Source organism: Myotis myotis, unplaced genomic scaffold (genome assembly GCF_014108235.1).
Source record: "Myotis myotis isolate mMyoMyo1 unplaced genomic scaffold, mMyoMyo1.p scaffold_m19_p_29, whole genome shotgun sequence".
In the NCBI taxonomy this organism is placed as follows: domain Eukaryota; kingdom Metazoa; phylum Chordata; class Mammalia; order Chiroptera; family Vespertilionidae; genus Myotis; species Myotis myotis.
Window position 1 is genome coordinate 1,616,801 of NW_023416334.1, and position 24,191 is coordinate 1,640,991.

General features: G+C 51.0%; 1 protein-coding gene across 5 annotated transcripts in view; it reads right to left on the reverse strand.

Annotated features, from left to right (window-relative positions):
- Nucleotides 1-18,561, reverse strand: part of SHMT1 (serine hydroxymethyltransferase 1) — a 26,315-nt gene extending 7,754 nt beyond the window's left edge. For 4 of the 5 annotated variants that reach the window (XR_004965641.1, XR_004965642.1, XM_036296413.1 and 1 more), the window contains exons 1-5: nt 18,424-18,561; nt 14,123-14,237; nt 12,941-13,086; nt 4,959-5,074; nt 4,209-4,369 (exon numbers count right to left, since the gene is read on the reverse strand). Coding sequence is in view for 3 of the 5 variants with exons in the window: in XM_036296413.1 (XP_036152306.1) it covers nt 4,209-4,369; nt 4,959-5,074; nt 12,941-13,086; nt 14,123-14,218 (519 nt within the window). In the remaining 2 variants the exon portion in view is untranslated. Of the gene's footprint in view, nt 1-4,208; nt 4,370-4,958; nt 5,075-12,940; nt 13,087-14,122; nt 14,253-18,423 lie in introns of all 5 variants that reach the window. The other variant, XM_036296414.1, reaches the window with a different exon arrangement.
- Between the last annotated feature and the right edge of the window lie 5,630 nt (nt 18,562-24,191).

Genomic DNA, 24,191 nt, shown 5'->3' on the forward strand with positions numbered 1-24,191 from the left:
CAGGGTCTCCTGGGTGAGAAGGAACTAGGAAGCCACTGCGGAGCCACAGGAGCGAGGCGAGCGAGCACCCCGCATGCGGGCGCCGAGGCGGCGCTTTCAGGAAGGAGCCAGCGGGCCCACCGACGGCTCCTCAGTCGCAGCCCAGGGAGGCCCCAGAGAAAGTCGTGGGCTTAGAAAGCCTCAGAGCTGACCTCCCTCACTGCTTGTAAACCTAGGACATCCAAGACTAGACGCAGCTACCAGACCTAGGAACTGCATTTAGTGAGGCACTGGATGTAGGATCGAAAGCCAATTAAAAAAATCAATTAAAAAGTCAATTGTATTTGTATCTATGAGCAGCAAAAACCAGAAAATGGAATGTTAATAATTATATCATTCATTCGTTTCAAAAGCCGTAAAATATCGAACAAAAGGTGGGCAAGACCGCTACCCAGAGCATTATTGAGAGAAATGTGAGAGCACTCCAAGTGACGGGATGAAGGCTGTGCGTGGAGGGCAGCGTGGCAGCAGGGCGGGCGCGGAGAGCCGGCCGGACAGGCCGCCGCCCAGGCGGTGCGGGGCTGCAGGGCAGCGAGGCCTTCCAACGCATGGCGCGAGGTCAGCCGGATGCCTACCGCAGCCACCGCTGGCCTCCAGAAACCAATTCAATTCCAGATGGAGTGCAGATGGTAAGACACCTTTTCTCTTTTTTGGCAGCACGTTTCTTAGTAAGTTCAATTTATTAAAGTTATGTTAAAGCATTTATGCTAAGGGGAAGTAAAAATAGTCACCCGGCCGGTGTGGCTCAGTGGTTGAACACATCCCAGGCACCAGCTCAGGGTTTGATTCCCAGTCAGGGCACACGCCCAGCCTGTGGGCTCGGTCCCCAGTGTGGGGTGTGCAGGAGGCAGCCGATCCGTGTTTCTTTCTCTTGGATGTTTCTCTCTCTCTCTCCCTCTCTCTCTGAAATCAATAAAAACATATTTGAAAAAAAACCTCAGGGGTTACTGTGGAAAAGACTTGGGGGTGGGGGCATGGGAGCCCCCAGGGAGGAGGCGGTGAGAACCTTCTCCTGTGGAAGCCCCGCCCCACGGAGGGAAGGGTTTAGGGTTAGGTGGGCACCTTTCCACATAAAAAAATGCTTTCAGTTCAACACAATCACAGATGTGTGTGGGCCAGGGGTTCCACCTGGGAACCAAGGGGTCACCTGGAAAGCAGGCTGAAAGGCGATTTGTGGCTTTGTTGTGTGTTTTGTTTTAAGGATGCAGCTGATTGTTTCTTAGTCACCTAAACTCAGCAAAGAAACTGTTAACTGAAAAATCAATGGCTGATCCACGTTAAAAAAATGGACATTCTATAAAATTTTAGAGGACATAATTACCCAAAAGAATCAGTTGCTATTCTCTCCCTGCACATTTTGCTTTTGAAACTTGTGAGATATTTTTTAAGTGTTTTTTTTTTTTTGGTTTGTTTTTTTAAATTTCAAAAATTCGGCAATAAAACAGCTCCTGGAAGGATTCACAGGCATGTAACCACTGCCCTGTGGCCAGAGCAGAGTGGAGGCCTCGGACGGGAGGGAAGGAGCCCCTCCAGGCACAGGCCCAGCGAGAGGAGGTTCTAGTCGCGGGGAGAGCGACAGCAGGTGCACGAGCCAGCTGTTTCTCCATAGAGATGGATGGCCTGGCCCAGTGATGGGCGGAGCCTGGTGTGAAAGTCCCAGGGGGCAGGGCTCAAGGGCTGGGCAAGAAAGCAGCCTGATGGGTAACAGTTGCTGCTGAAGGCCCATCAGGTCTGTGTCCTCCTGCCTGACCACCAAGGCCAGTGCCCACAGCCGCCCTCCAGCAGGTGAGCCGGCCAAGCTGGCCAGGGTCCCGGTCCCAGCCACTCCACACCCCACAGGCCCACCACTGGGCTGGCCTCCGTGTGTCCACGGGACTGCAGCCTGCACAGTGCGTATCAAAGAAGAGGGTGGCTGTGGGGGTAACTGGGGTGCAACCCAGGCTTGCTAATGCCAGGAAGACTTCAATAACAGCAGACACTGGGCTACAGAGCAGGAGGCTCCCCGAAGGCCCCCCTGGAGGCTGAAGAACAAGCCCGTGGCTCCTCTGCCACCACGCTTTCCCTGGCGAAAGAAACCCGGAACCGGCTTTTGTGCTCAGTGCAGACAGAGCATGTATTACTACTGTCCCATTTCCACGTTCAAGGTCAGCACTGCCAATGCAGACACCGTCACTGGAAACACCAAGGCTTCCCATGGAAAGCAATGAGCCAGCACGTGCACTCAGAGCATGTGCCCTGGCCGGTAGCTCAGTAGGTCAGAGCACAGTCCTGATACGCCAAGGTTGCGGGTTTGATCTCTGGTCAGGGCACAAACAGGAAGCAACCAGTGAGTCACACGTAATGAAACAAATCGATGCCCCCTCCTCTCTCTCTCTCCCCTCAAAATCAATGAGAAAAAAAAAAAGGTGTGTGCAATGGCTAGAACTGAGACAAAGGCTAATAAAACAGCAAACAGCCCTAGCCAGTTTGGCTCAGTGGATAGAGCGTTGGCCTGCGGACCAAGGTTCCCAGGTTCAACTCCGGTCAAGGGCACGTGCCTTGGTTGCAGGCTCTTCCCTGACCCGGGCCCTGGTCAGGGCGCGTGCAGCAGGCAACCAATCGATGTGTCTCTCTCACATTGATATTTCTGTCTTCCACTCTCTCTAAAAATCAATGGAAAAATATCCTTAGATAAAACACACAACAAAACAGCAAACATTAAAGGATATGCACCAATCTGAAAACGCCGAGAGAGAGAGAGAGAGAGAGAGAGAGAGAGAGAGATATCAATGGCTTGTTTTTGCCTCCGCAACTCCTGACTGGGGATCCAGCCCCAACCGGGCATGTGCCCTGACCAGTTCGTAGGTCAACGCTCACTGAGCCACACCGGCCACAGCTCTTTCTTTTTTTCTTAAATATGTTTTTGTTGTTAGTCCTCACCAGGGGATATTTTTTCCATTATTTTTCAGAGAAAGTGGGAGGGAGGAAGGGAGAAACATTACAGCGATGTGAGAGAGACACACCGACTGGTTGCCTCCTGCATGCGTCCCAACGGGCGTGGGGACTGAACCCAAAACCCAGGTACATGCCCTTGACCAGGAATCGAACTGTGCGCACAGGCCAACACTCTAACCACTTAGCTCCAGCCAGGGCTAAATATGTTTTTATTGTCTTTTGTGTTTTTTGTTTGTTTTTAGAGAGAGAGGGGAAGGGAGAGGGGGAGAGAGAAACATCAACTGGTTTCCTGCACACTGCGACCAGGGATTGAACCCAAAGCCTGCGTATGTGCCCTGACCAGGATCACCTCTCAGTGTACAGGGGACACTTCACTGAACCACACGGTCCAGGCAGCTTGATTTTCTTAAAAGGATAAAATTATGTGTCTGATATTCAACCATGTGGAATAGTGCATGGCTGCCTTTGCTCTGATGGGACGAATGAAAGGAACCAGGGACGGCCCACTGACTACGGGCCGCGAGGAGAGTCCGGGCACAAGGAGAATCAGGTGCACAGGGCGTACCATGAGCACGTGTGCAAGTCACCTCTTTGTACCATCTCTCTACTCATCGCCACGGCGAACTCCCTGCGCCCCTCAGGAGCCCACGGATCTCACATGCAGCTACACTTTTATTTATTTAATTTAGAGAGGGAGGGGGAGAGACACTGACTGTTGTCCACCCATTCATGCACTATTGGTTGCTCCTGTATGTGCCCTGATTGGGGATGGGACCCTCACCCTTGGCATATCGGGATGATGCTCTAACCAACTGAACTACCCAGCCAGGGCCTGACATGCTTTTTTTTAACGAAACTGTTTATAATGACAAGGGCCCCACATAAATGTGCTGGTCCCGCAACGGGCATCGGGCCTGGCTCAGGAGGCTGGCGAGGTGCTGGTGGGCGCTGCTGGCGGCGGGGGGAGTCCGCTGCACCTGCTGTCACTAGGGGTCCAGCTGGGGCACCTGTTTGTTGGGAGCTGTCACTGCCCCTCGTTCTGGAGCAGCTGGCAGCCCTGCTGTGGCTGGGCAGTTGCCTCCCCAACCACCCCCAGCCTGCCCTGCATGCCTGAGGAGTCCCCAGGGCAGGGAAATGACAGATGGTGAGAGTGGGGACTTCTCCTGGTGCAGCCACACACTGGCGGCTTCCTGAGGAAACGGACTGTGGAGCTGTGGAGAGAGGGGCACTCTTACCTTATAGGGCATAGATTCAAAAAAGATGGATGTAGCAGAGATTTTCTTCTTGTCCGTCATGAACCCGTGGGTCAGGTGGCCTCCGTCGGGCAGGTCCAGGCCCATGATGCGCCCGTGGGGTTCCACCAGGGCGGTGTACACTGCGAAGTTGGCAGGGGAGCCTGGACCGGGCAGACCAGAGGGCGTACAATTGCTTCTGCCCGTGCGGCACCTGGCAGGACCCCAAGCTCAGCCACTAGGCCATCCACCAGCAGTGGCCACCATGGAACAGAGTGAGATGCTCTGTCTCTGGCTCCATCAGGTTCAAATCTGTGTGGCTCCCATGGCCTTCAGGCTAACAGCCTGCTCCGGACATGCCGATCACTAGAGGACGTCTGCGGGGCCTCAACTCTGCTTTCTTAACATGGGTTTGAGGGTTAGGGCCCCATCTTCTCGATCAACAAATCTTTCCTTACTCCACACTCTGAGTTTTAGCCTTTCAAAGTGTGGGGCACGCGACTTTGGACTGGAAACAATGCTGCATTCCTCGAGCCCCCAGAAGTCCCCCCACACCAACCCCTTTGAGAGTGAGGGAAGGGGCGGGTCAGACAGGGCACTATCCTTGAGGGGCGCGAGGAGCGGGAGCCAAGGACATGGAGAAAGACAACCACGCCAGGAGGGGCTTTTCCTAGCTTCTGTGTATGGGCAGTCCTTCCGAGGCTCCTCCCCATGAACACTGGCCAGGCCTCCCTGGACCTGGTAGGTAGTTACCCGAGTAGGGCTGGACGTTGACCCCCCAGCACTGGGGGTCCAGACCGTAGACCTGCAGCGCTCGCTTCTGACAGAGGGTCTCCAGCTCATCAACAAACTCAGTCCCGCCGTAATACCTGCGTGAGAAGAGCAGGAGACTCAGGACCGCTCTGGCAGAGGCCGAAGAACCTCGCGCAGGACGGAGCAGGAGTGCAGCCCTGGTGGGAAGCCACAGGACTCGCCTTCTCAGCGCCCCGCCTTCTCAGTGCCCGCTCCGACACTGCGTTAGTGTCTCCTCATCGACGAGGAAACTGACGTCAGCTGCAGGGCCAACCTCGCATGAGCACTGTGCTAAGTGAAACACGCCGTTTCAGCACTGACTGCCCCTTACGTAAGGGGCCAAGAGCAGTCACATTCACAGAGACAGAATGTGCAATGGTGGTTGGCCAGGGGCTGGGTGGAGGGAGAGGTAGAGGGTTTTTGCATTTCTAATAAAATTTTACTTCTCACTGAATAATAACATATCAAAATTTCTCATATATTTATGTTTTTTATTGATATACATACTAATAATCATAACTCAATCCAGAAGAAATTTTTAACACTGAGGCCTTGTGGTCACAAAAAGCTTTGAAATTTTTTAAATTAAATGTTTACATTTTTAAATTATAATAAAAGTCACATAACATAAAATTTACCATCTTAACCATTTTTTAAAAAATATGTTTTTATTTATTTTTAGAGAAAGAAGAAGGGAGAGGGAGTGAGAGAGAAACATTGATGCTCCTGCATGCTCCCCCACGGGGACTGAGCCAGCAACATGGGCATGTGCCTCCATCGGGAATCAAACCAGCGACCCTTTGGGGCATGGGACGATGCTCAACCAACTGGGCCACACCATCGTGACCATTTTTAAGCACACAGTTCAGTAGTGTTAAGTGCCTTGTGTTGATAAGTACTCACATTGTTATACAGCAGATCTCTAGAACTTTTTCATCTTGCAAAACTGAAACTCTACACCCGCTGAACAACTCCCCATTTCTCCCTCCCCCAGCCCCTAGGAACCACCATCTAGTTCCATTTCTATGGTGTGACTACTCTAGGGACCTCATAGAGATGGAATCATATAGTATCTGTCTTCTTGTGACCAGTTTATTTCACTTCGCATAATGTCCTCAAGGCTCATCCTTGCAGCATGTGGTAGGAATTCCTTCTTTTTTTATTGTATGTACTCGAGGCCCGGTGCACAAAATTTGTGCGGGGGATCCCTCAGCCCGGCCTGCACCCTCTCTCAATTTGGGACCCCTTGGGGGATGTCCAACTGCCGGTTTAGGCCTGTAGGATCAGGCCTAAACTGGCAGTTGGACATCCCTCTCACAATCCGGGACCGCTGGCTCCTAACTGCTTGCCTGCATGCCTGCCTGATTGCCCCTAACCCCTCTTCCTGCCTGCCTGATCGCCCCTAACCATTCTGCCTGCCTGCCTGATGCCCCTAACTGCTCAGTTGCCTGCCCGATCGCCCCTAACCACTTGCCTGCCTGCCTGATCACCCCTAACTGCCTCTGCCTCTGCCCCTGCTGCCAAGGCTTAGTCCAGAAGGTCGTTCGGCTGTCCAGTCTAACTAGCATATTACGCTTTTATTATTATCGATAGACCACCTTTGCTTATCCACCTGTCCATCAATGGACACTTGGGTTGCTCCGATATGTTGATTACTGTGACTAATGCTGTTATGAACATGGTGAACAAATATGTTTGATTCCCTGATTTCAATTCTATTGGAATATACACTGAGTGGCCAGATTATTATAACCACCTGACGTTCGTAGGCAAATTAGCTATAATTTCGCACTGAAGTTGCTAGAGGGCCAGACCATTATAAATAGGGAAGCAGGTTGTTTACCACAACAGAAGTGATTTTTTTATGAAGATATGGGTAAACAACGCGATTTAACAGCCTTTGTACGTGGGATATACACACATACTGAGTGGCCAGATTATTATGACCACCCCATCAGTACTTCATTGGGCCACCTTTTGCCTTCAATACTGTGGCGATTCTTCTTGGCATTGACTCCATGAGATGCTAAAATGTGATGCGAGGAACCTGACACCATGCCTGATGAATAGCACTGTCCAGTTCTGTGAGATTTGATGGTTGTGGAACCAGCTGCCTGGTGGCTCTTTTAACTTCGTCCCACAAATGCTCAATTGGATTGAGATCTGGTGATTGTGGGGCCACCTAAGCAAGGTAAAGTCTCCCTCATGTTCTTGAAACCACTCCTGTACAATACGAGCTCTGTGGCATGGCGCATTGTCTTGTTGGAAGAAGCCGTCTCCATTGGGATACGCCATCAACATGATAGGATGAACCTGATCAGCAATGATACTTAGGTATGTTGTGCTATTCAGACGTTGTTCTACATGAATTAAAGGGCCCAAACCATGCCAGGAAAACATGCCCCAAAGTATAACACTGTCCCCACCAGCTTGAAGGGTTGTACTCATGCATGTGGGGTGCATGCTTTCATGCTGTTTCTGCCAAATTCTCACTCTGCCATCTGCATGATGCAACTGGAAATGTGATTCATCGGACCACATGACTTTTTTCCAATGCTCGACTGTCTAATCCTTGTGTTCCTGTGTGAATTGGAGACGTTTTATCTTGGTAACTGCAGACAGCAAAGGTGTTCGAACAGGCCTTTGGCTTCCATATCCCATAGGATGCAGTGTACGGCTAATTTGCCTTCAAATGTCAGGTGGTCATAATAATCTGGCCACTAAGTGTAGTGTATACCAGAAGTGGAGTTGCTGGATCATATAATTATATTTTTCATTTTTTGAGGAACCTACAAACTGTTCCACAGTGACTGCACATTTTACATCCCTACCAACAGTGCAGCTATTCTCACCAACACTTGTTTGTGTGTGTGTGTGTGTGTGTGTGAGTGTGTGTTTCTATAGTAGCCATTCTAATGGGTGTGAGGGAATAGCTCATTGGGGTTTTGATCCGCATGTCCCTGATGTTCAGTGATGTTGAGCACCTGGTTCATGTGCTTGCTGGCAAGAGTTACAGTTTAATGGGTACAGAGTTTTGTTTATGCAAAATGATAAAGTTCTGGAGATGATGGTGGTGATGCTTGCACCATATTGTGAATGTGCTTAATGCCACTAAACTGCACATTTAAAAAGGAAAATTTCCTTTTACCACAATAAGGAAAAAGATGAATGAGGGGTTTTACTCACAGTAAGGCAGGTTAGTAGGAAACTAGGAAAGTTCCTTGGCAAGTGGGCTGGGGAAGCTGAGACAGCGAACTGAACAAACTGGCCAGCAATCCACAGCAGATACAGACGGTCGGCGGGGCACAGAGCCCGGGTGACTAGCAATGGGCAAGACTGGTGTGGACCTTCCCCAGGGCGGCCTTTCCTCCCCTGGCATATTGCTGGTCATGCAGTTTAAACCCCTTGCCCTGGGGCAGACCAATCAGTGGAGCCATGACCCTGAAAGGGTTTAATTCCTCCCCTAAAACCTCCCCTAAATGCCCAGCCTTTAAAACCCTCAAGAGGAAGGACCCAGCCTGCACTCTCCCTCCCAGGAGCGCCCATGCCTTTCCCTTCCCCTCTACCCCTCACAGGTGGGCACCTCCTACACTCCACGGGACCCCACAAGACTTACAACCAGGGGAGCAATGGGCAGCGGCAGCTCGTGCCGGGCTCACTCTCCGATCTGATCCTGTCTCCAAGGCCCCTTTCTCTGACTTCTTTTTTTTTTTTTTTAATTAAATCTTTATTGTTCAGATTATTACATTTGTTCCTCTTTATTTTCCCCCCATAACTCCCCTCCTCCCAGTTCCCGCCCCACCCTCCGCCCTCACTCCCCACCTACTGTCCTCATCCATAGGTGCACGATTTTTGTCCAGTCTCTTCCCGAATCTCCCACACCCCTTTCCCCCCCAGGAATAGTCAGTCCATTCCCTTTCTAAGTCCCTGATTCTATTATAATCAACAGTTCATTCTGTTCATCAGATTATTTATTCACTTGATTCTTAGATTCACTTGTTGATAGATGCATATTTGTTGTTCATAATTTGTATCTTTACCTTTTTCTTCCTCTTCCTCTTCTTAAAGGATACCTTTCAGCATTTCATATAATCCTGGTTTGGTGGTGATGAACTCCTTTAGCTTTTCCTTATCTGTGAAGCTCTTTATCTGACCTTCAATTCTGAATGATAGCTTTGCTGGATAAAGTAATCTTGGTTGTAGGTTCTTGGTATTCATCACTTTGAATATTTCTTGCCACTCCCTTCTGGCCTGCAAAGTTTCTGTTGAGAAATCAGCTGACAGTCGTATGGGTATTCCCTTGTAGGTAACTGAGTTTCTTTCTCTTGCTGTTTTTAAGATTCTCTCTTTATCTTTTGCTCTTGGCATTTTAATTATGATGTGTCTTGGTGTGGTCCTCTTTGGATTCCTTTTGTTTGGGGTTCTCCGCGCTTCTTGGACCTGTAAGTCCATTTCTTGCACCAGGTGGGGGAAGTTTTCTGTCATTATTTCTTCAAATAGGTTTTCAATATCTTGCTCTCTCTCATCTTCTGGCACCCCTATAATTCTGATGTTGGTACGCTTGAAGCTGTCCCAGAGGCTCCTTACACTATCCTCGCATTTTTGGATTCTTTTTTCATTTTGCTTTTCCAGTTGGGTGTTTTTTGCTTCCTCGCATTTCAAATCATTGACTTGATTCTTGCGCTCCTCTGGTCTGCTGTCGGGAGTCTGTATAATATTCGTTATTTCAGTCCGTGTATTCTTAATTTCTAGTTGGTTCCCCAATATAAGATCAAGGGTCTCATTAATTTTCTTGTAGATCTCATTAAGTTTATCGGCGGCTTCTAAACAGTTCTTGAGAGACCTTAAAAGTGTGGTTCTGAACTCTATATCTTCCCATTGACAATTTTGTCCTGTTTCTTTGTCTCCGCATTTTGTTATGCTTCCTTGGTGCACCCCCTAGTGGTCTTTGTTCACAGTCTTATAGTTAAATCTTGATTGTTGTAGCTAATTCCAGGGAGGGTTTGACCTCCAGGCCAAGTGGCTATGAGAATCAGCTGTGTCAGCAGTGAGAGAACTTCTGTCCTCTAGGGAGGTGCTAATCTAGCCTTTGCCTGAGGCTATCTGGCAAATGCCTGTGTGCAGGGCTTGGGCGGGGAGGGTCGCACAGGATCAACAGGGTGGGCCGGAGAGAGCAGTTATGGCGGCTCTCAGTCCTGTCCCCAGGGGCTCTGCCTCTCTGAGTCCCAGCACCCGCTGCAAACCTCGAAGGGAAAGCTGCACTCGCTCTGACCGAAGCCAGACAGTCCCGCTTCTCCCGTTTGAGTCTGGGTCCCTAGAGACTCGCCCGGATCTGGAGCTCAGAGTCTGTGACTCCCTCCCGATTGAAAACGCCAACCGCGCCCTCCGCCGCCAGCCCGCTCTGCGCACTCCGCACCTCAGAATTTGACTTCAGCACTGCGCCTCCTCTGAGTGTCCGTATGCGTTTCTCTTTCCTCCTAGTTGTAGGACTTCCACTCAGCCAGCGTTCCTGTGGTTCTGGGTGATGTCCCTTCCGTTTTTTGGTTTCACTTTTGAAGTAGTTGTTCAAAGCAGCAAACTCCGGCGTTAACCTATGCTGCCTTCTTGGTTCCTCTCTCTGACTTCTTAGTGAACCAGAGCACCCCACCCAGGCTCTCCTGCTGCTTCTACCCCAGCCCCTTCCTTGTTGCACTGCCCCAGCTTTAATAAACACCCTCTCAAAGTCACATGGACTCGTGGTGTGATGTCTTCCCTGCACCAAGTCAAGAACCACGCACTCCGGCCGGCCCTAGGCTCAGCCCACTTTCCGGTAACAACACTTCTGATGTCAAATGTGAGGGGCTTTTTCCTCACACCATCCAGTCCTGACACTGACCAACCATCCGACAACTCAATTCAGCTCTGACCGACTAGCTGGGGCAGCCCAGCCCCTGAGGCTAAGGGCTCAGCCCCCCAGGCCGTCCCACCTCAGAGGCTGTCACGATGGCTGGTCCCCAGGTTGCTCACTTCTGTCTGACAAACTCTGGGATTCCTACAACCCCCTCACGTTCAATAACTCACCAGAGTGACCCATGGAACTCAGGACAGCACTTTACCTACTATCACTGGCCAGATGCATGCGGCACGGTGCGGGGCAGGGTTAGGGTTAGGGCTCCCGGGCCTCCCCAGGCCGGCCCCTCCCAGCACCTCGGCCGTTCCCCGCGCTGGGTTCCACAGGCTTCCTCGTGAGGTGACTGATCAAACCTCCGGCCTGTGGCGGTGAACTCGGCTTCAGCCCGCTCAGCATGCCTTGGCCTCTCTGGCCCCAGCCCCACCCTGAAGCCGTCTAGAGGCCCACCTAGGGTCACCTCTTAACATAAACTCAGGTGTGTTCATTACGGACAAGACATCCTATCACCAGATTCCAAGAGTTTTAGGAGCTCAGGTGCCAGAAACCAGGGACAAAGACCAGATGTTTCTTATCAAACCACAACTGGAAAGCATCTGGACCCAGGCCCAGCCCCACTACCCGTGTGCAAACTTGAAAAGTCACCGAATCTTAGTGAGTCTTCGCTCTCCCATCCTTACAGCATGGAGCACAGCCCCCCTTTCCCTACAGGGCGGCCATGAGGATCCAATGAGATATTAGTTGTGAAAACACCCAGTGACCTCTGACCTCCTCAAGGTACAATGCAAAAGCTAGTCATTCACAGCAGAAGAAACACAAGCCCTACTGTAGGGCGCCGCTATAGGGTTAAGCCTCAGGCTGACCTGTGGGAAAAGCCACAAACAAGTCCCAGCTTAGAGGGCACAGCCCTCTTAGCATAATTAGGCTTGACCTTATGACGCTCCCTAGATCTTATCTGAGTAGCTAATGGGCTGAGGGAGGTGCAGCAAGTGCTGCCAAAACAAGTGAAACTCACAAGAACATTGTAACTATGGTGACCACTACCTTGTTTACCTCTGGCTATAAAATAAAGGCTCAGCTTGCTGTCAGATCTCTCTCTGTGGCTTCAGCCAGGCACAGGAAGATCCACCTAGACCCAGCTTATTCTGTCTGTCTCTTCTTCATCCTTCGCCGCCCCGCCTCAGGCTTGTGAACCCTTGGCTGAGGTGGCTGGGCACACCTACTCTGGTGTCTGGCCATTCCACAGAGAGCTGCAGAGTAAGTACCTCAGGGTAGAGTGCGTTCAGCTCCCAGGGCGACCCTTCTTTTCCTGTGTCCTTTGGGACACAAAAATACAAATTTGCAAAACCATATGTCAGATGCTGTAATCATCACTTTGTCTGGTGATGACTGTAAAAGAGGTAACTTCTCAGGGTTCTCCGGGTGAAGGAGTTGACCCAAATCACTGCCCACGTCAATCCAACATTCATTCCGGCAGCAGGTTCAGTGTCCACTTCTGAGTCCCTCCTGAAGCCGCGTTGATTATTCACACGCAACAACCCCTGCCCCTAGCATCACTCAGAGTACTTGCTGACCTTGTTCTAGGGCAGCGGTTCTCAACCTGTGGTCGCGACCCCTTTGGCGGTCGAACGACCCTTTCACAGGGGTCGCCTAAGACCATCCTGCATATCAGATATTTACATTACGATTTATAACAGTAGCAGCGCTACTGAGCGTTATTACAGTTTTGAAGTAGCAACGAAAATGATTTTATGGTTGGGCCACAACATGAGGAACTGTATTTAAAGGGCCAGAAGGTTGAGAACCACAGTTCAGCAGCTCCGCACTCCTCTCTAGGGACTGGCCTGCTCGTCAGGGAAGCCGCGCAGGGGCTGTCAGTGACCCTGAGCGTAGCTGCTCTGGGACATCGGCGCTGTCACCGATGGGGTGACATGGGTGTGTCGCATGCAAGGTGTGTCGGACCGCAGGCGTGGACAGGAGCCTGCGGGGCCTGCACTCTGCCGACTCAGTGCCTCGCCCACCTGCCGGAAGCAGCGCCCAGACAGCATTCACATACCTCTGGCCAGGGTACCCCTCAGAGTACTTGTTATTTAAGCAGGAGCCCAGGGCCTCCAAAACTGCTCGGCTGGCGAAATTCTCTGAGGCGATCAGCTCTAGTCCAACCCTCTGCCGGTTACTCTCCTTCTTAATGATGTTGTAAACCTGCAGAGAAGAAAACAGACACAAACATGAGGACCTCTAAGCTCAACATTCTACTCTGATCACAGCGATGACTGAGGCAAGACAAGAGCCGCTGTTAAAGTGCCGTATTTTGCCCTCAGAGGTTGACCATAACCCAAAAAACCAAACTCAGAATATACTTAAAATAAGTATCTCACCTAATTTTTAATTCTATACCGTCTTATCTTTAGTTTTACATTTCACCAAGTTTTCCCTTCCCTGATTCCTTCCTTCTCTTCTTTAAAATAAGCTTCCTTAAAAGATGGTTAGGCCAGGCTGGTGTGGCTCAGTGGTTGAGCGCTGACCTATGAACCAGGAGGTCACAGTTCAATTCCTGGTCAGGACACATGCCTGGGTTGTGGGCTCCATCCCCAGTAGGGGGTGTGCAGGAGGCAGCCAATCAATGATTCTCTCTCAACATTGATGTTTCTATCTCCCTCTTCCTTCCTCCCTGAAATCAATAAAAATGTATTTTTTTTAAAATGTATTTTTTTATTGATTTTTTACAGAGAGGAAGGGAGAGAGACAGAGAGTTAGAAACATCGATGAGAGAAACATCAATCAGCTGCCTCCTGCACATCTCCTACTGGGGATGTGCCCGCAACCCAGGTACATGCCCTTGACCGGAATCAAACCCGGGACCCTTCAGTCCGCAGGCCGACGCTCTATCCACTGAGCCAAACCGGTTTCGGCAAAAATGTATTTTTACAAATACATTAATAAAATATGCTTCTTGGTGTCTAAATGTCCTCCTCTGAACTGTAAGAAAGGGTCAGATGTCAGTGACCTTCCCCGTACCCCCAGAGCATCCAGCACAGAGCTCTGCACTTTGCAGAAGCACAGAAATACTTACCCTTATCCTGGAAGGGCTTTTAGCACTTTGCCAACCGCTGCCTCTAAGCCTGGCACTCTTATACTAACTGCAAGGCTATTCTGGATGAAGGGCACTTGGCATTAGAACTAGAAAGTAAAAAGACACTGGGATCTAAGGACACCCACGAAGACCCCACAGCCTCACCTCGATGTCGCTGTCTTTCAGGGGCTGCGCCAGCATTTTGTCATGCGAGGACCACAGGTCAGCATTCTTGGGAGCCCTGCTCACCGCAGTCGCCATTGCACTGGTTCAAAGTTGCCTCAAAATGGAAGAACTTCCAACATTAATTTTAGTCAAAGCTCATTGCAACCTGTTAGTTCTCTGAGTTGCAAAAGTATTGATCGACATATTAGCCCCTCCCTCAACTGCTTGGTAAACATGAAAATAGTCTATTGCAAAACCACCACGTGGGACTTCTGGTTCCCTCGGAACTGTGGGTGTCAGCTTGTTATCCAGTTAGCGATGAGAGCCACCCCCCGCCCCAGGAGGCCTGACCCCACGGACAGAGCCCTGCGCTGCCTTTTCTCAGCTAACCTTTCCTGCTGTGGCTTCTCTCTCCAACTAAACTAACTTCCTGGAAGGCAAGGGCTGTGTGCTACTTTCATGTTTTTAAATCTCCCACAGAATTCAGTGCGGCCATACATGAAGTAATATTTGCCTCAACAATGAATTACTTGTCATTTTTTCCATTTTTTAAGGAATGAAAACAAGGCTCAGAGCAGTAAAGCCTCTTAGCCTGTGGCTGCACAGCACATTGGCCATGAGGGTCAGACTCGGAACCTGAAGTCATATGCTCTTTTTACCCACAGGGTTCCTGGAGAAACTGCAAGTTAGAGCACGCACTGGCTTAAATACAGACTGCCCTGCAAGAATTATAGATAGGAAAAAAAAAAAGAATTATAGGTCAATCTTTTTCAACAGAAAACTGCATCCCATCAAAACGCCGGAAAATGTATGTTTTTACAAAGAACAAGAATTTGTGATCTGTGGCATCTCCCCTGGTGTGAAAGTTTAAATATTTACAGGAACCTACCTCCCCTAATCAACAAACAGTCGGCAGCTTTTCAGCAGTGTTCCAAAAATTTGGTAAGCTTTCATCTAAAAGGATTCATGGAGCCTGGCCGGTGTGGCTCGGTGGTAGCACGTCAGCCCATGCACTGAAGTCTCGGGTGCGATTCCCCATCAAGGCACAGACCTGGGCTGCAGGCCGACCCCGGCCCCGTCGGGCGCTTTTGGGAGGCAACCAGTCGACGTGTCTTTCTCACATCCGATGTTTCTCTCTCTCTTTAAAAATCAGTGAAAAAAATATCCTCGGGCAAGGATTACCAACAACAATAATAATAAAGTAAAAATAAAATAAAATGATTCACCGACAACTATTTATTCAGGCCTCTCTGTGCCGCCTGGCATTGCTATTGGGAACACAGTTCTGAGCACAGCAGACTGGGCCCTGCCGTCAGGGCCTTCCCTGGTGCGGAAGGTGAGCAGCAAACTGAACACGTGTACTAAATGCAGTCGGATAAAATGAGAGCCAGGAAGGACGGGAGCTGGGTGCTGGGGCGAGCAGGGCTCACGCTGGAGCTGAGGCAGGGGCCTACCCTAGGAAAGGGTGTCTATATTAAGAAAGATCCAACCATGAGGAGAGAGCCCATCCCCCAAGAGTAATGAGATGATACCTATATATTGGTCTCGGCTCCTAACCCGTTGTGAGTTGCTAAGTGAAAAGAGCTAGGAGCCTCTGTTGTTCTAATGAGGTGACCCTGGGTGGGCCCCTGGGTGGCTCCTGGCTGGGGCGCTGGTCACCAGAAAGACCAGCCAGGATTAGAAGCCTGGGCTTTTCAGCCCCGCCCCCACCTCTCCAAAGAGGAGTTAACACTTGATCATGCCTACATGAGGAAGCCTGCATATATTCAGAGCTTCCAGGTGGGTGGACACATCCACACGGGGAAGTGGCGCACCCTAACTCCATGGGGGACAGAAGCTCCTGTGCTCTGGACCCTGCCAGACCTCACCCTGAGTGTCATCTTGCTGTTCACCTGTATCCTTTATCATCTCTCTGAAAAAACTGGTAGCCTGGCTGGCGTGGCTCAGTGGTTGAGTGTCAACCTATGAACCAGGAGGTCACGGTTCGCTTCCCGGTCAGGGCACATGCCCAGGTTGCAGGCTTCATTCCCAGTGTGGGGCATGCAGGAGGCAGCCAATCAATGATTCTCTCTCATCACTGATGTTTCTATCTCCCTCTCCCTTCTCTCTGAAATCAATAAAATTATATTTAAAAAAATGATAAACGTTAAGTGTTTCCCTGAGTTCTGTGAGCTGCTCTAACAAATGATGGAATGCCAGGAGCAGGTCACGGGAGTCTCTGATTTGTAGCCGATAGGACAGAAGTCGTGGATAACCTGGGGACCTACTATTTGTGATTGACATCTGAAGGGGGTGGTCTCGTGGGCTGAATTAACTCCGGGTAGAATTGGATTGAATTGTAAGACACCCAGTGGTGTCTCAGACCTGCTGATGCCGGAAAACCCCCACACATCTGGTGTGAGAAGGGTTGCTTGGTGGTGGTGTGAGAGTAAAAGGGAAACACAGCAGAAAGGTGGTAGCTTTTCCCACACAAGTACACACACAGTAAATTTGCTCAACAAATACACCCATTAGATAAAACAGTCTAATAGTCCCAAATTACAGGGATCCTCCTTAATCTCCGGTCCTATAACCTTGAACCAGGAAATTCCTCTCAGGGCTTTCAAAGCAGCCATTATTTTACCGTAAGCACAGCACTGTGCTGGAACGCAATGGACACTTCTGTGGTCACAGCAGCACCACCTTGCCAAGGACAGGCAGGTGACCTTGAATGTGGCTGGCCACGCCCCACATTTCCACCAGAGGTAGAGAGAGACCCGTGAATGCCGACCTCTGCACTCAAGAACGGCCAGTTCAACCCAAGGACCTGTGCATAGGCCAACACCACCCTCGGCAGGTGGTAAGCCCACAACAAAAAGCACCTGAGACAAAACTGCTTCAGATACTGCCCCAGGACAGTCAGACAGATCCTGTCACTGTGAAAGGCACTCAGCTCCCCTCTGCTCAGGAAAAAGAACCAAGTCTCTGCCTCATCTGTGGTCTCACTCATCTCACTGCAGCGTAACAACCTGCCGCCCTGCTGCAAACCTTTTCCTTGCCCAGGATGCTAGTTCTGATTCACAGTGACCGCTTCTGCCCACGGTGAGGGTGCGGATGTGGCCAGCACCCCACGCTCACTGCCCACCCACTGGGAGTCTCCTCCCCGGGGTCCCGTTACCACTCAGGATCAAGTCACCCCCCCCCCCCAGACAGAGTAATTAATTCATACTCTCAGTAAATCCATATTGAGTCTAAGTTGAGCTTTTTTTTAACCAGGAAGAAGTTTGAGTTCTTCATTCAGAGTTCAGGATTGTGTGTCTTGTTTCAATTAAATCAGTTATAATCTATTACATCTATTAAGTCAATAAAATCTATTCTATCCTGAGGGGTGCTGTATGGCCTTGCCTGGGTTAGGGATGCAGTTCTGCAGCCTCAGCTGTCATGAAATGGTGGCATGCGCCTCACTCACCCCAGGGAGACAGGCCAGGAAGTGAATTCATTCTCCAAAGTCACCAGCCTCCCCATGCCTCCAACCTTCCCTGGGCCTCGGTCACAAGTGGAACCGAGGGCCTGCGGAGGGAACCCCTGCTGAATGTCACCCGTCTCAGGCTCTGTGACCTCCGCTTTTCAGAAAGCTGAGGCTCAGAGAGCGCAGGGCCGAAGGCCATGTCATTTGAACCGTTTTCCCTGGAGTTGGTTCCAAAGCCCGCCTGCGCCACCCGCACTAAATAAAAGCACAACCACCCAACTCCGCGCATGTTCCCTCGAGTAGGAAGTTACAAATGCGATCCCGTAAGAATCTAAACTGGTGTTTCCAGTGCAGCAGCTGCCTGACGGAAGGCACCTGCGGGTGCGGGGCTCCGCTGGCCAAGGTCCACTTAACTTCCAGGGTTGGCAGCACAGGGCACCGGGCCAAGAGCCCTACGGTGCAACGTCCGTCCCCCAGAACGGCTGCAGCCTGTCCCTCCCCTCGGGGACCCAAGCCGAGCGGCCACAAACGCCGCGGTGAGCGCGCCGGCTGCGGGGAGCCTGGGTTCGATTCCGTGTGCCATGTGGCAGGGTCCCGCCTACACCGGCTCCTCTCCGAGCCTCCCCGTCCCGTCTGCAAAGCACTCGACTGGCAGCTTGGCTGGGAGGATGCTGCGGGGAGGTGCAGCTGCACTTGCATTTGGAATGCTCAGCCCGAGAGCGCTCAGGGGAGAGCGGCCACTCGGACCTGTGTTCAGCTGGGCCACCCCCTACCGCACCTGAGACCTGGGACCAGAGAACCGGCGCTGGGGACTCGCGCCGACCCCCCGCCCATCACCCCGCGCGCCCCTCACCTGCGCGGCCTGCAGAGCACGTGGGGCTGGGGAGCCAGGAGACGCGCACAGCCGAGCGCGCCGCGAGCGCCGGGTCAGAGGCCCGCCCGAAGCTGCCCACCTGCCGGGACCGACGGCCCACGCTGCCGTCCGCGCGACCGGAGACCGAGACTCGCGGGGCCGCGCACCTGCCACGTGACCCGCCCGCCCGCCCGCCTCGAACCGCGCTGCCCCGGTCCCCGCGCGGCCCGCCTGGCCCCGCCCCGCCTCGCCTCTGGAGGCGCCCAATCAGAGCGCGCTGCGTGTTGGGGGCGGGGCGGGCGCCCCGAGACCCGCGCCGGCTCACCTGGGCCTGCGGGCGGCTGCGCGCTCCTGGCCTGGCTGCGAGCCAGGGAGCTGGGATGCTGGGGAGACGTGCAGGGCCTGTCCCGGGAATTGGGGTAGGCCCTGGGGTTGGGGATGAGGTTTGCTGCTTATATTTAACTTACAGTTTAGCAGGTGGTCATTTAAATGGGACAAACGTGGATTTGCACTTCAACACTGTGGCTCGGTACCTGTGGAACCCTAGAACAGGCACTTACATGTCTCACTCTTGAGTTGGAGATCATTATGTCTGCCTGGCGTGGCTGTCAGGAGGATTAACGGACAGATCTAAAGCACTCACATTGTGCCTGACACATAGCTAGGGCTCAATAAATATTGGAATATAGACAGAAACCAGGGGCTGCACACCATAGGGAAAGAGCTGACAGATTCTCTTGACCACATCCTACTCGGGCTCCTCTGAAATATTTTTCCATGAAGCCTGACTTTCAGACTTCCCTGTTTGTCTCTGCTGTGGCGGGACCGGAGTCCAAAGCCCACGGGGTCCAGTTTCAGCAAGGATGCTGCTAAGTCCGTTTGACCAGAACCCCCCCCCCCATATCTAGTTGGATTTCTCATCCTCCATTATCTGGGTGATGTCTGATCACCCTGGCTGGTCAGTTTAGCCAGAATCCTCCTCACCTCCGATGTTTCTTCCTCTCATTTTCCATCCACTGCACCCCTCCCCCTCCTTGGCTATAAGTTCCATTGGCCCATATTCACACTTGAGCCCACTCTCTATTGCCCACTGAAAGATTCCATTGCGGTGGTCCCTATACCTATAGAAATAGTTTCCCCTGGAATAAAGTTTTCCGTACTGTGTCATCGAATAATTTGTTCTCTAACAGCTCCTGATATTTCACTCCTCAGTGTATCAACAACTCTTAACCTCTTACAATGTCAAGCAATTTCCAAAATGTAACAAATGTGAGTAATGGGACAGTTAATAGATTCAAAACTGATTCAGGAAATTCCTGGGAAAGACAGTGAGAAAGTGGGGATCCATAAGAAGTCCTATTTCCAGGAGAGTCACACAATACAACACTGACTCAGGATGATTTTGTCAAATAGCTTCTTTGCCTAGTGAGTCCCTTCCTTCTCTAGCTCCCTTGTGTCACCCCACCCCCTCACTGTGCATCTTTGGAATTTAGAGCAAAGTAGATAGTGTGGACACCGATAAGGAAGATACCTACTAAGAAGGGCTCCTGGTGGCTGACTGGGCTCAATGTGTGTTTTTTTTTAAGAAACAGAGCCTAGCAGCTTTTTCTTCACAGGGGCCTCTCATGCAAACTGCACGTCAGGCAGAGGCCTGCTCTGAACTGCCTGCCTCTCCACTGAACTCCTGCCTGCCGGTGTTCCTGCCATTTGAGCCAGCCTTATAAAGGAGTTCCTGACCTATTTCAACCAATAGGACTGAGCTTTCCTCTTCCAATCAGAGCTGCACAGCTGTATCAACATCTTTACCCACCAATCACAGCAGCTCCATCGGACCAATCAAATGTCAGGAATCTGGATCCTTATTTTATGAGGACAGACCAGGCAGGGATCAGGGGACTTCTGCTTACATAAGCTGGCTCCCCTCTGGCACACTTGCCCTTCCCACTGAGGACTGAGACTGCATTACCCCGGCTGAGCTGAAATACTGAAGATGTCTTCTGGACCAGCGTGGAGCAGACCAGCACAGGCCAGAGCAGAGATGTCCAGCCAGAGAGGGGCCAGGCCCCTGGGCCGCCTCTTAGCCGTGCTGGATCACAATTGAACTCTTCTGCACTGAATTAAGTTTCCTTCTTCACCGCACCCCAAACTGGGGATTCCTCTTGGCATTGAATTGGTGCCACCAACCATTGCTTAATAATTGTAAAGACAGGGACAAATAAAAAAAATAAGAGGTTAGCCCTCGCTGGTGTGGCTCTGTTGGTTCAGCATTGTCCCATGCACCAAAAAATCACTTGTTTGATTCCTGGTCTGGGCACCTACCCAGATTGCAGGTTCAATCCCCAGTTGAGGTGGGTGCAGAAGGCAACCAGCGAATGTTTCTATCTCATGTGGATGTTTCTCTCCCTCTACCTTCCTCTCTCTACAATCAATACACATTTAAAAATAAAAATAAGAAGTTTAATTCTCCCAGTTTAAGATAAGAGGAGGACTCTCCCTCCACTCTGTTTTCTTTGAGCATGTTGACGAAGAACACCCAAACCTGTAGAGAATTTTGGTGAGAATTTATTTGAGCCAAAACTGACAACAATGCTGGGAAGTAAGATCTCAAGTGCACTGGAGAATGACAGTGTGGGGCTTCTTTCATGTGTTTGGAATGAAGGAGGGAATATAAGGAAGATGAAATAAAGGTGGAAGAAAGCAAGATGGGGTTTGGGTTACAGGAGCGTTACGGCTAAGGGCTCCCTTGAGGGTGATTAGCCTCCAAGGGGTCTGAGGTGCTGTGGGTGTGGTAGTAAGTATGGTGAGTGTGGTGATGTTGTGAGACAGATTAAGAGAAAATAACCAAATTTAATACATAAAATGCATGGGAAGTCCTCATACATGAGAGAGTCAGAGGCCTCACACGCATGGGAGGGTCACAGACAGGGAAAGTGTGGTATATGTGACACTCTGAGCTAAGAATGAGGTGAGGCACCTTGCAGAATTGTAAGAGCAGATGTTTAGTAATGAAAAGTTTGCCCTGCCTGCCCAGGTTGGTGTGACTCAGTTGGTAGAGCATCATCCCATGCACCCCGAGGTGGCTGGTTTGATTCCCAGTCAAGAGCACCTGCCAGGGGGGCTCAATCCCCAGTAGGGGGCGTGCAGGAGGCAGCCAATCCCCTCATTGATGTTTCTGTCTCTCTCTCCCTCTCCCTTCTTCTCTTTCTAAAGTCAATAAAAACATATTTTTTAAATAAAATAAAAAAAAGTTTGCCCTGCCCTATAGGTAGGCAAAAAAGGTTCTCTCGCCCTGGCTGGTGGGCTCAGTGGTTAGAGCACTGGACTTCGCACTGAAGGGGCAAGGGTTCCATTCCCAGACAGGTACCTGGGTTGTGGGGTTGCTCCCCACCCCCAGCCGGGCCACCTGTGGGAGGCAACCACTTGATGTATCTCTCACACTGATGTTTCTCTCTTTCCCCTTCCCCTTCCATTCTCTCTGAAAAACAATGGGGGGAAAATATCCTCAGGTGAGGATTAACAAGGAAACACAAACAGTTATCTCTGATAATCATTTATTATGGCATCAGCCCCTAATTTAATTTCTTCTAGATAGTTAAGTGGGAGCAAAAGTTTCTCTTGAGCCCCCAGAGTCCTGGTTGCCTCTAGTTCAAAATGATCTGCACACCACAGCGGCACATCTAAACCCCCACAGCTGTATAAGGGGATGAGATTCCTTTCTGTCTTACCAATGTCCAGTAGACAAAAAAAAAGGCGGGGGGCGGGGGGGACGTTCTACAGAAAGTAACCTCCCAGGGTGATCTGATCATAAACTCCCAACTCCGCAGTCCTGGTGGGTAGCCATGCCCAGCACTTAACTTCTTTAGAAAAAGGGTTACCTTCGCCTTAAGCAAACCCTCTCCATTGTATATGTGCATTGAAGTTAACACACCTTTGAACTAGGTGGTAACCACCCTCAAGGGAGCAGTAATCTCACGTACCCTGTATTCCAGTTCCACCTTGCTTTCTCCCACCTTCATGTTATCTTCCTTAACTTTCCTCCTTAATTTCAAACAAATAAAAGAATCTGAAAATCTGTTATTCTCTGGAGCATTTGAGAAATTGTTTCCAGCATCATCATCAGTTTTGGCTCAAAAACTCTCTACAGGTTTGGACACTCAGTGACAGCCATAATCCTAGTGTAACTGGACAAACAACCGTGCTGCCTGTCACTACTCGAGCCAATTAAGCAGAGGCAGGGTTGAATCATACATGAGCGGTTATTCCAGTACTAGAGGCCAGATGCATGAAATTCGTGCAAGAGTAGGCCTTCAAACCCCTGGCTGCCGGTCCTCCGGAAGGTCATCCGGACAGTTGTTCTGCAGTTTGGTCTAATTAGCATATTAGCTCTTTATTATATAGTACTAGAGGCCCGGTGTACAAAAATTTGTGCACTCGGGGGGGGGGGGGGGCTCAGCTTGGCCTGTGCCCTCTCGCAGTCTGGGACCCCTCAGGGGATGACCATCTGCTGGCTTAGGCCTGCTCCATGGGGAATTGGGCCCAAGCTGGCAGTCAGACATCACTCTGGAAGCCTGGGAGCCCTCAGGGGATGTCCACTTGCCAGCGGGGAGCAGGCCTAAGCTGCAGTCGGACATCCTTAACGCTGTTGAGGAGGCGGGAGAGGTTCCCACCACCACCACTGTATGGCAGCCATCAGCCTGGCTTGTGGCTGAGCAGAGCTCCTCCCATGGGAGCGCACTGACCACCAGGGTTGGCTCCTGTATTGAGCATCTGCCTAATGGTGGTCAGTGTGTGTCATAGTGACCAGTCATTCCCAGTCTTCCTGCTTTTAGGGTCAATTTGCATATTACCCTTTTATTATATAGGATAGAGACCTGGTGCATGGGTGGGGGCCAGCTGGTTTGCCCTGAAGGGTGTCCCGGATCAGGGTGGGGGGTCCCACTTAGGTGCCTGGCCAGCCTGGGTGAGAGGCTGATGGGTGTTTGCAGGCTGGTCACACCCCCTTCAGGGTAGGGGTCCCCGCTGGGGTGCCTGGCCAGCATGGGTGAGGGGCTGATGGCTGTTTGCAGCTGGTCACACCCCCTTCAGGGTGGGGGTCCCCACTGGGGTGCCTGGCCAGTCTGGGTGAGGGGCTGAGGGCCATTTTTAGGCTGGCTAAGCCTCCCTGGTGATGGAAGCTCCAAGCCTCTCCTTTTTTTCTTTTCTTTTTTTTATTCTGGGATTTATTTACCTTCTATTATTGAAACTTTGTAGCCTGGAGTGGAGCTCAGAGCTGGCCAGGATGGGCCTCCTGCTTGCTCCAGCTCCGTGGCCACGGGCCGGCTGAAAGCAGGTATCTGGGGTTTATTTACCTTCTATAATTGAAACTTTGTTGCTTTGAGTGGAGCTCAGAGCCCTCCGCGGCAGCTGGGAAGCTTGGCTTCCTCCATCATTGGGGCAACCAAGCCTCCTGCTTGCTCCAGCTCCGTGGCTGCTGGCCGCCATCTTGATTGGGTTAATTTGCATATAGTCGCTCTGATTGGTTGGTGGGCATGGCTTAAGATGTAGCAAAGGTAGGTCAATTTGCATGTTTGTCTTTTATTAGTGTACATTGCCGGCAGCATGGGGGAGCAGCAGGTCGTCCACAGAAATCTGCTTTGCAGACCCCCATAAGCTGGTTGCTTACATAGGTAGGAGGACAAGGAAAGTAGGCAAAAGGGCACACGGGCGGTTTACAGATATGCGAAAGCGCTGGGGTCTTCACAGGGCTTAGTGATATTCAGGGGCCGGGG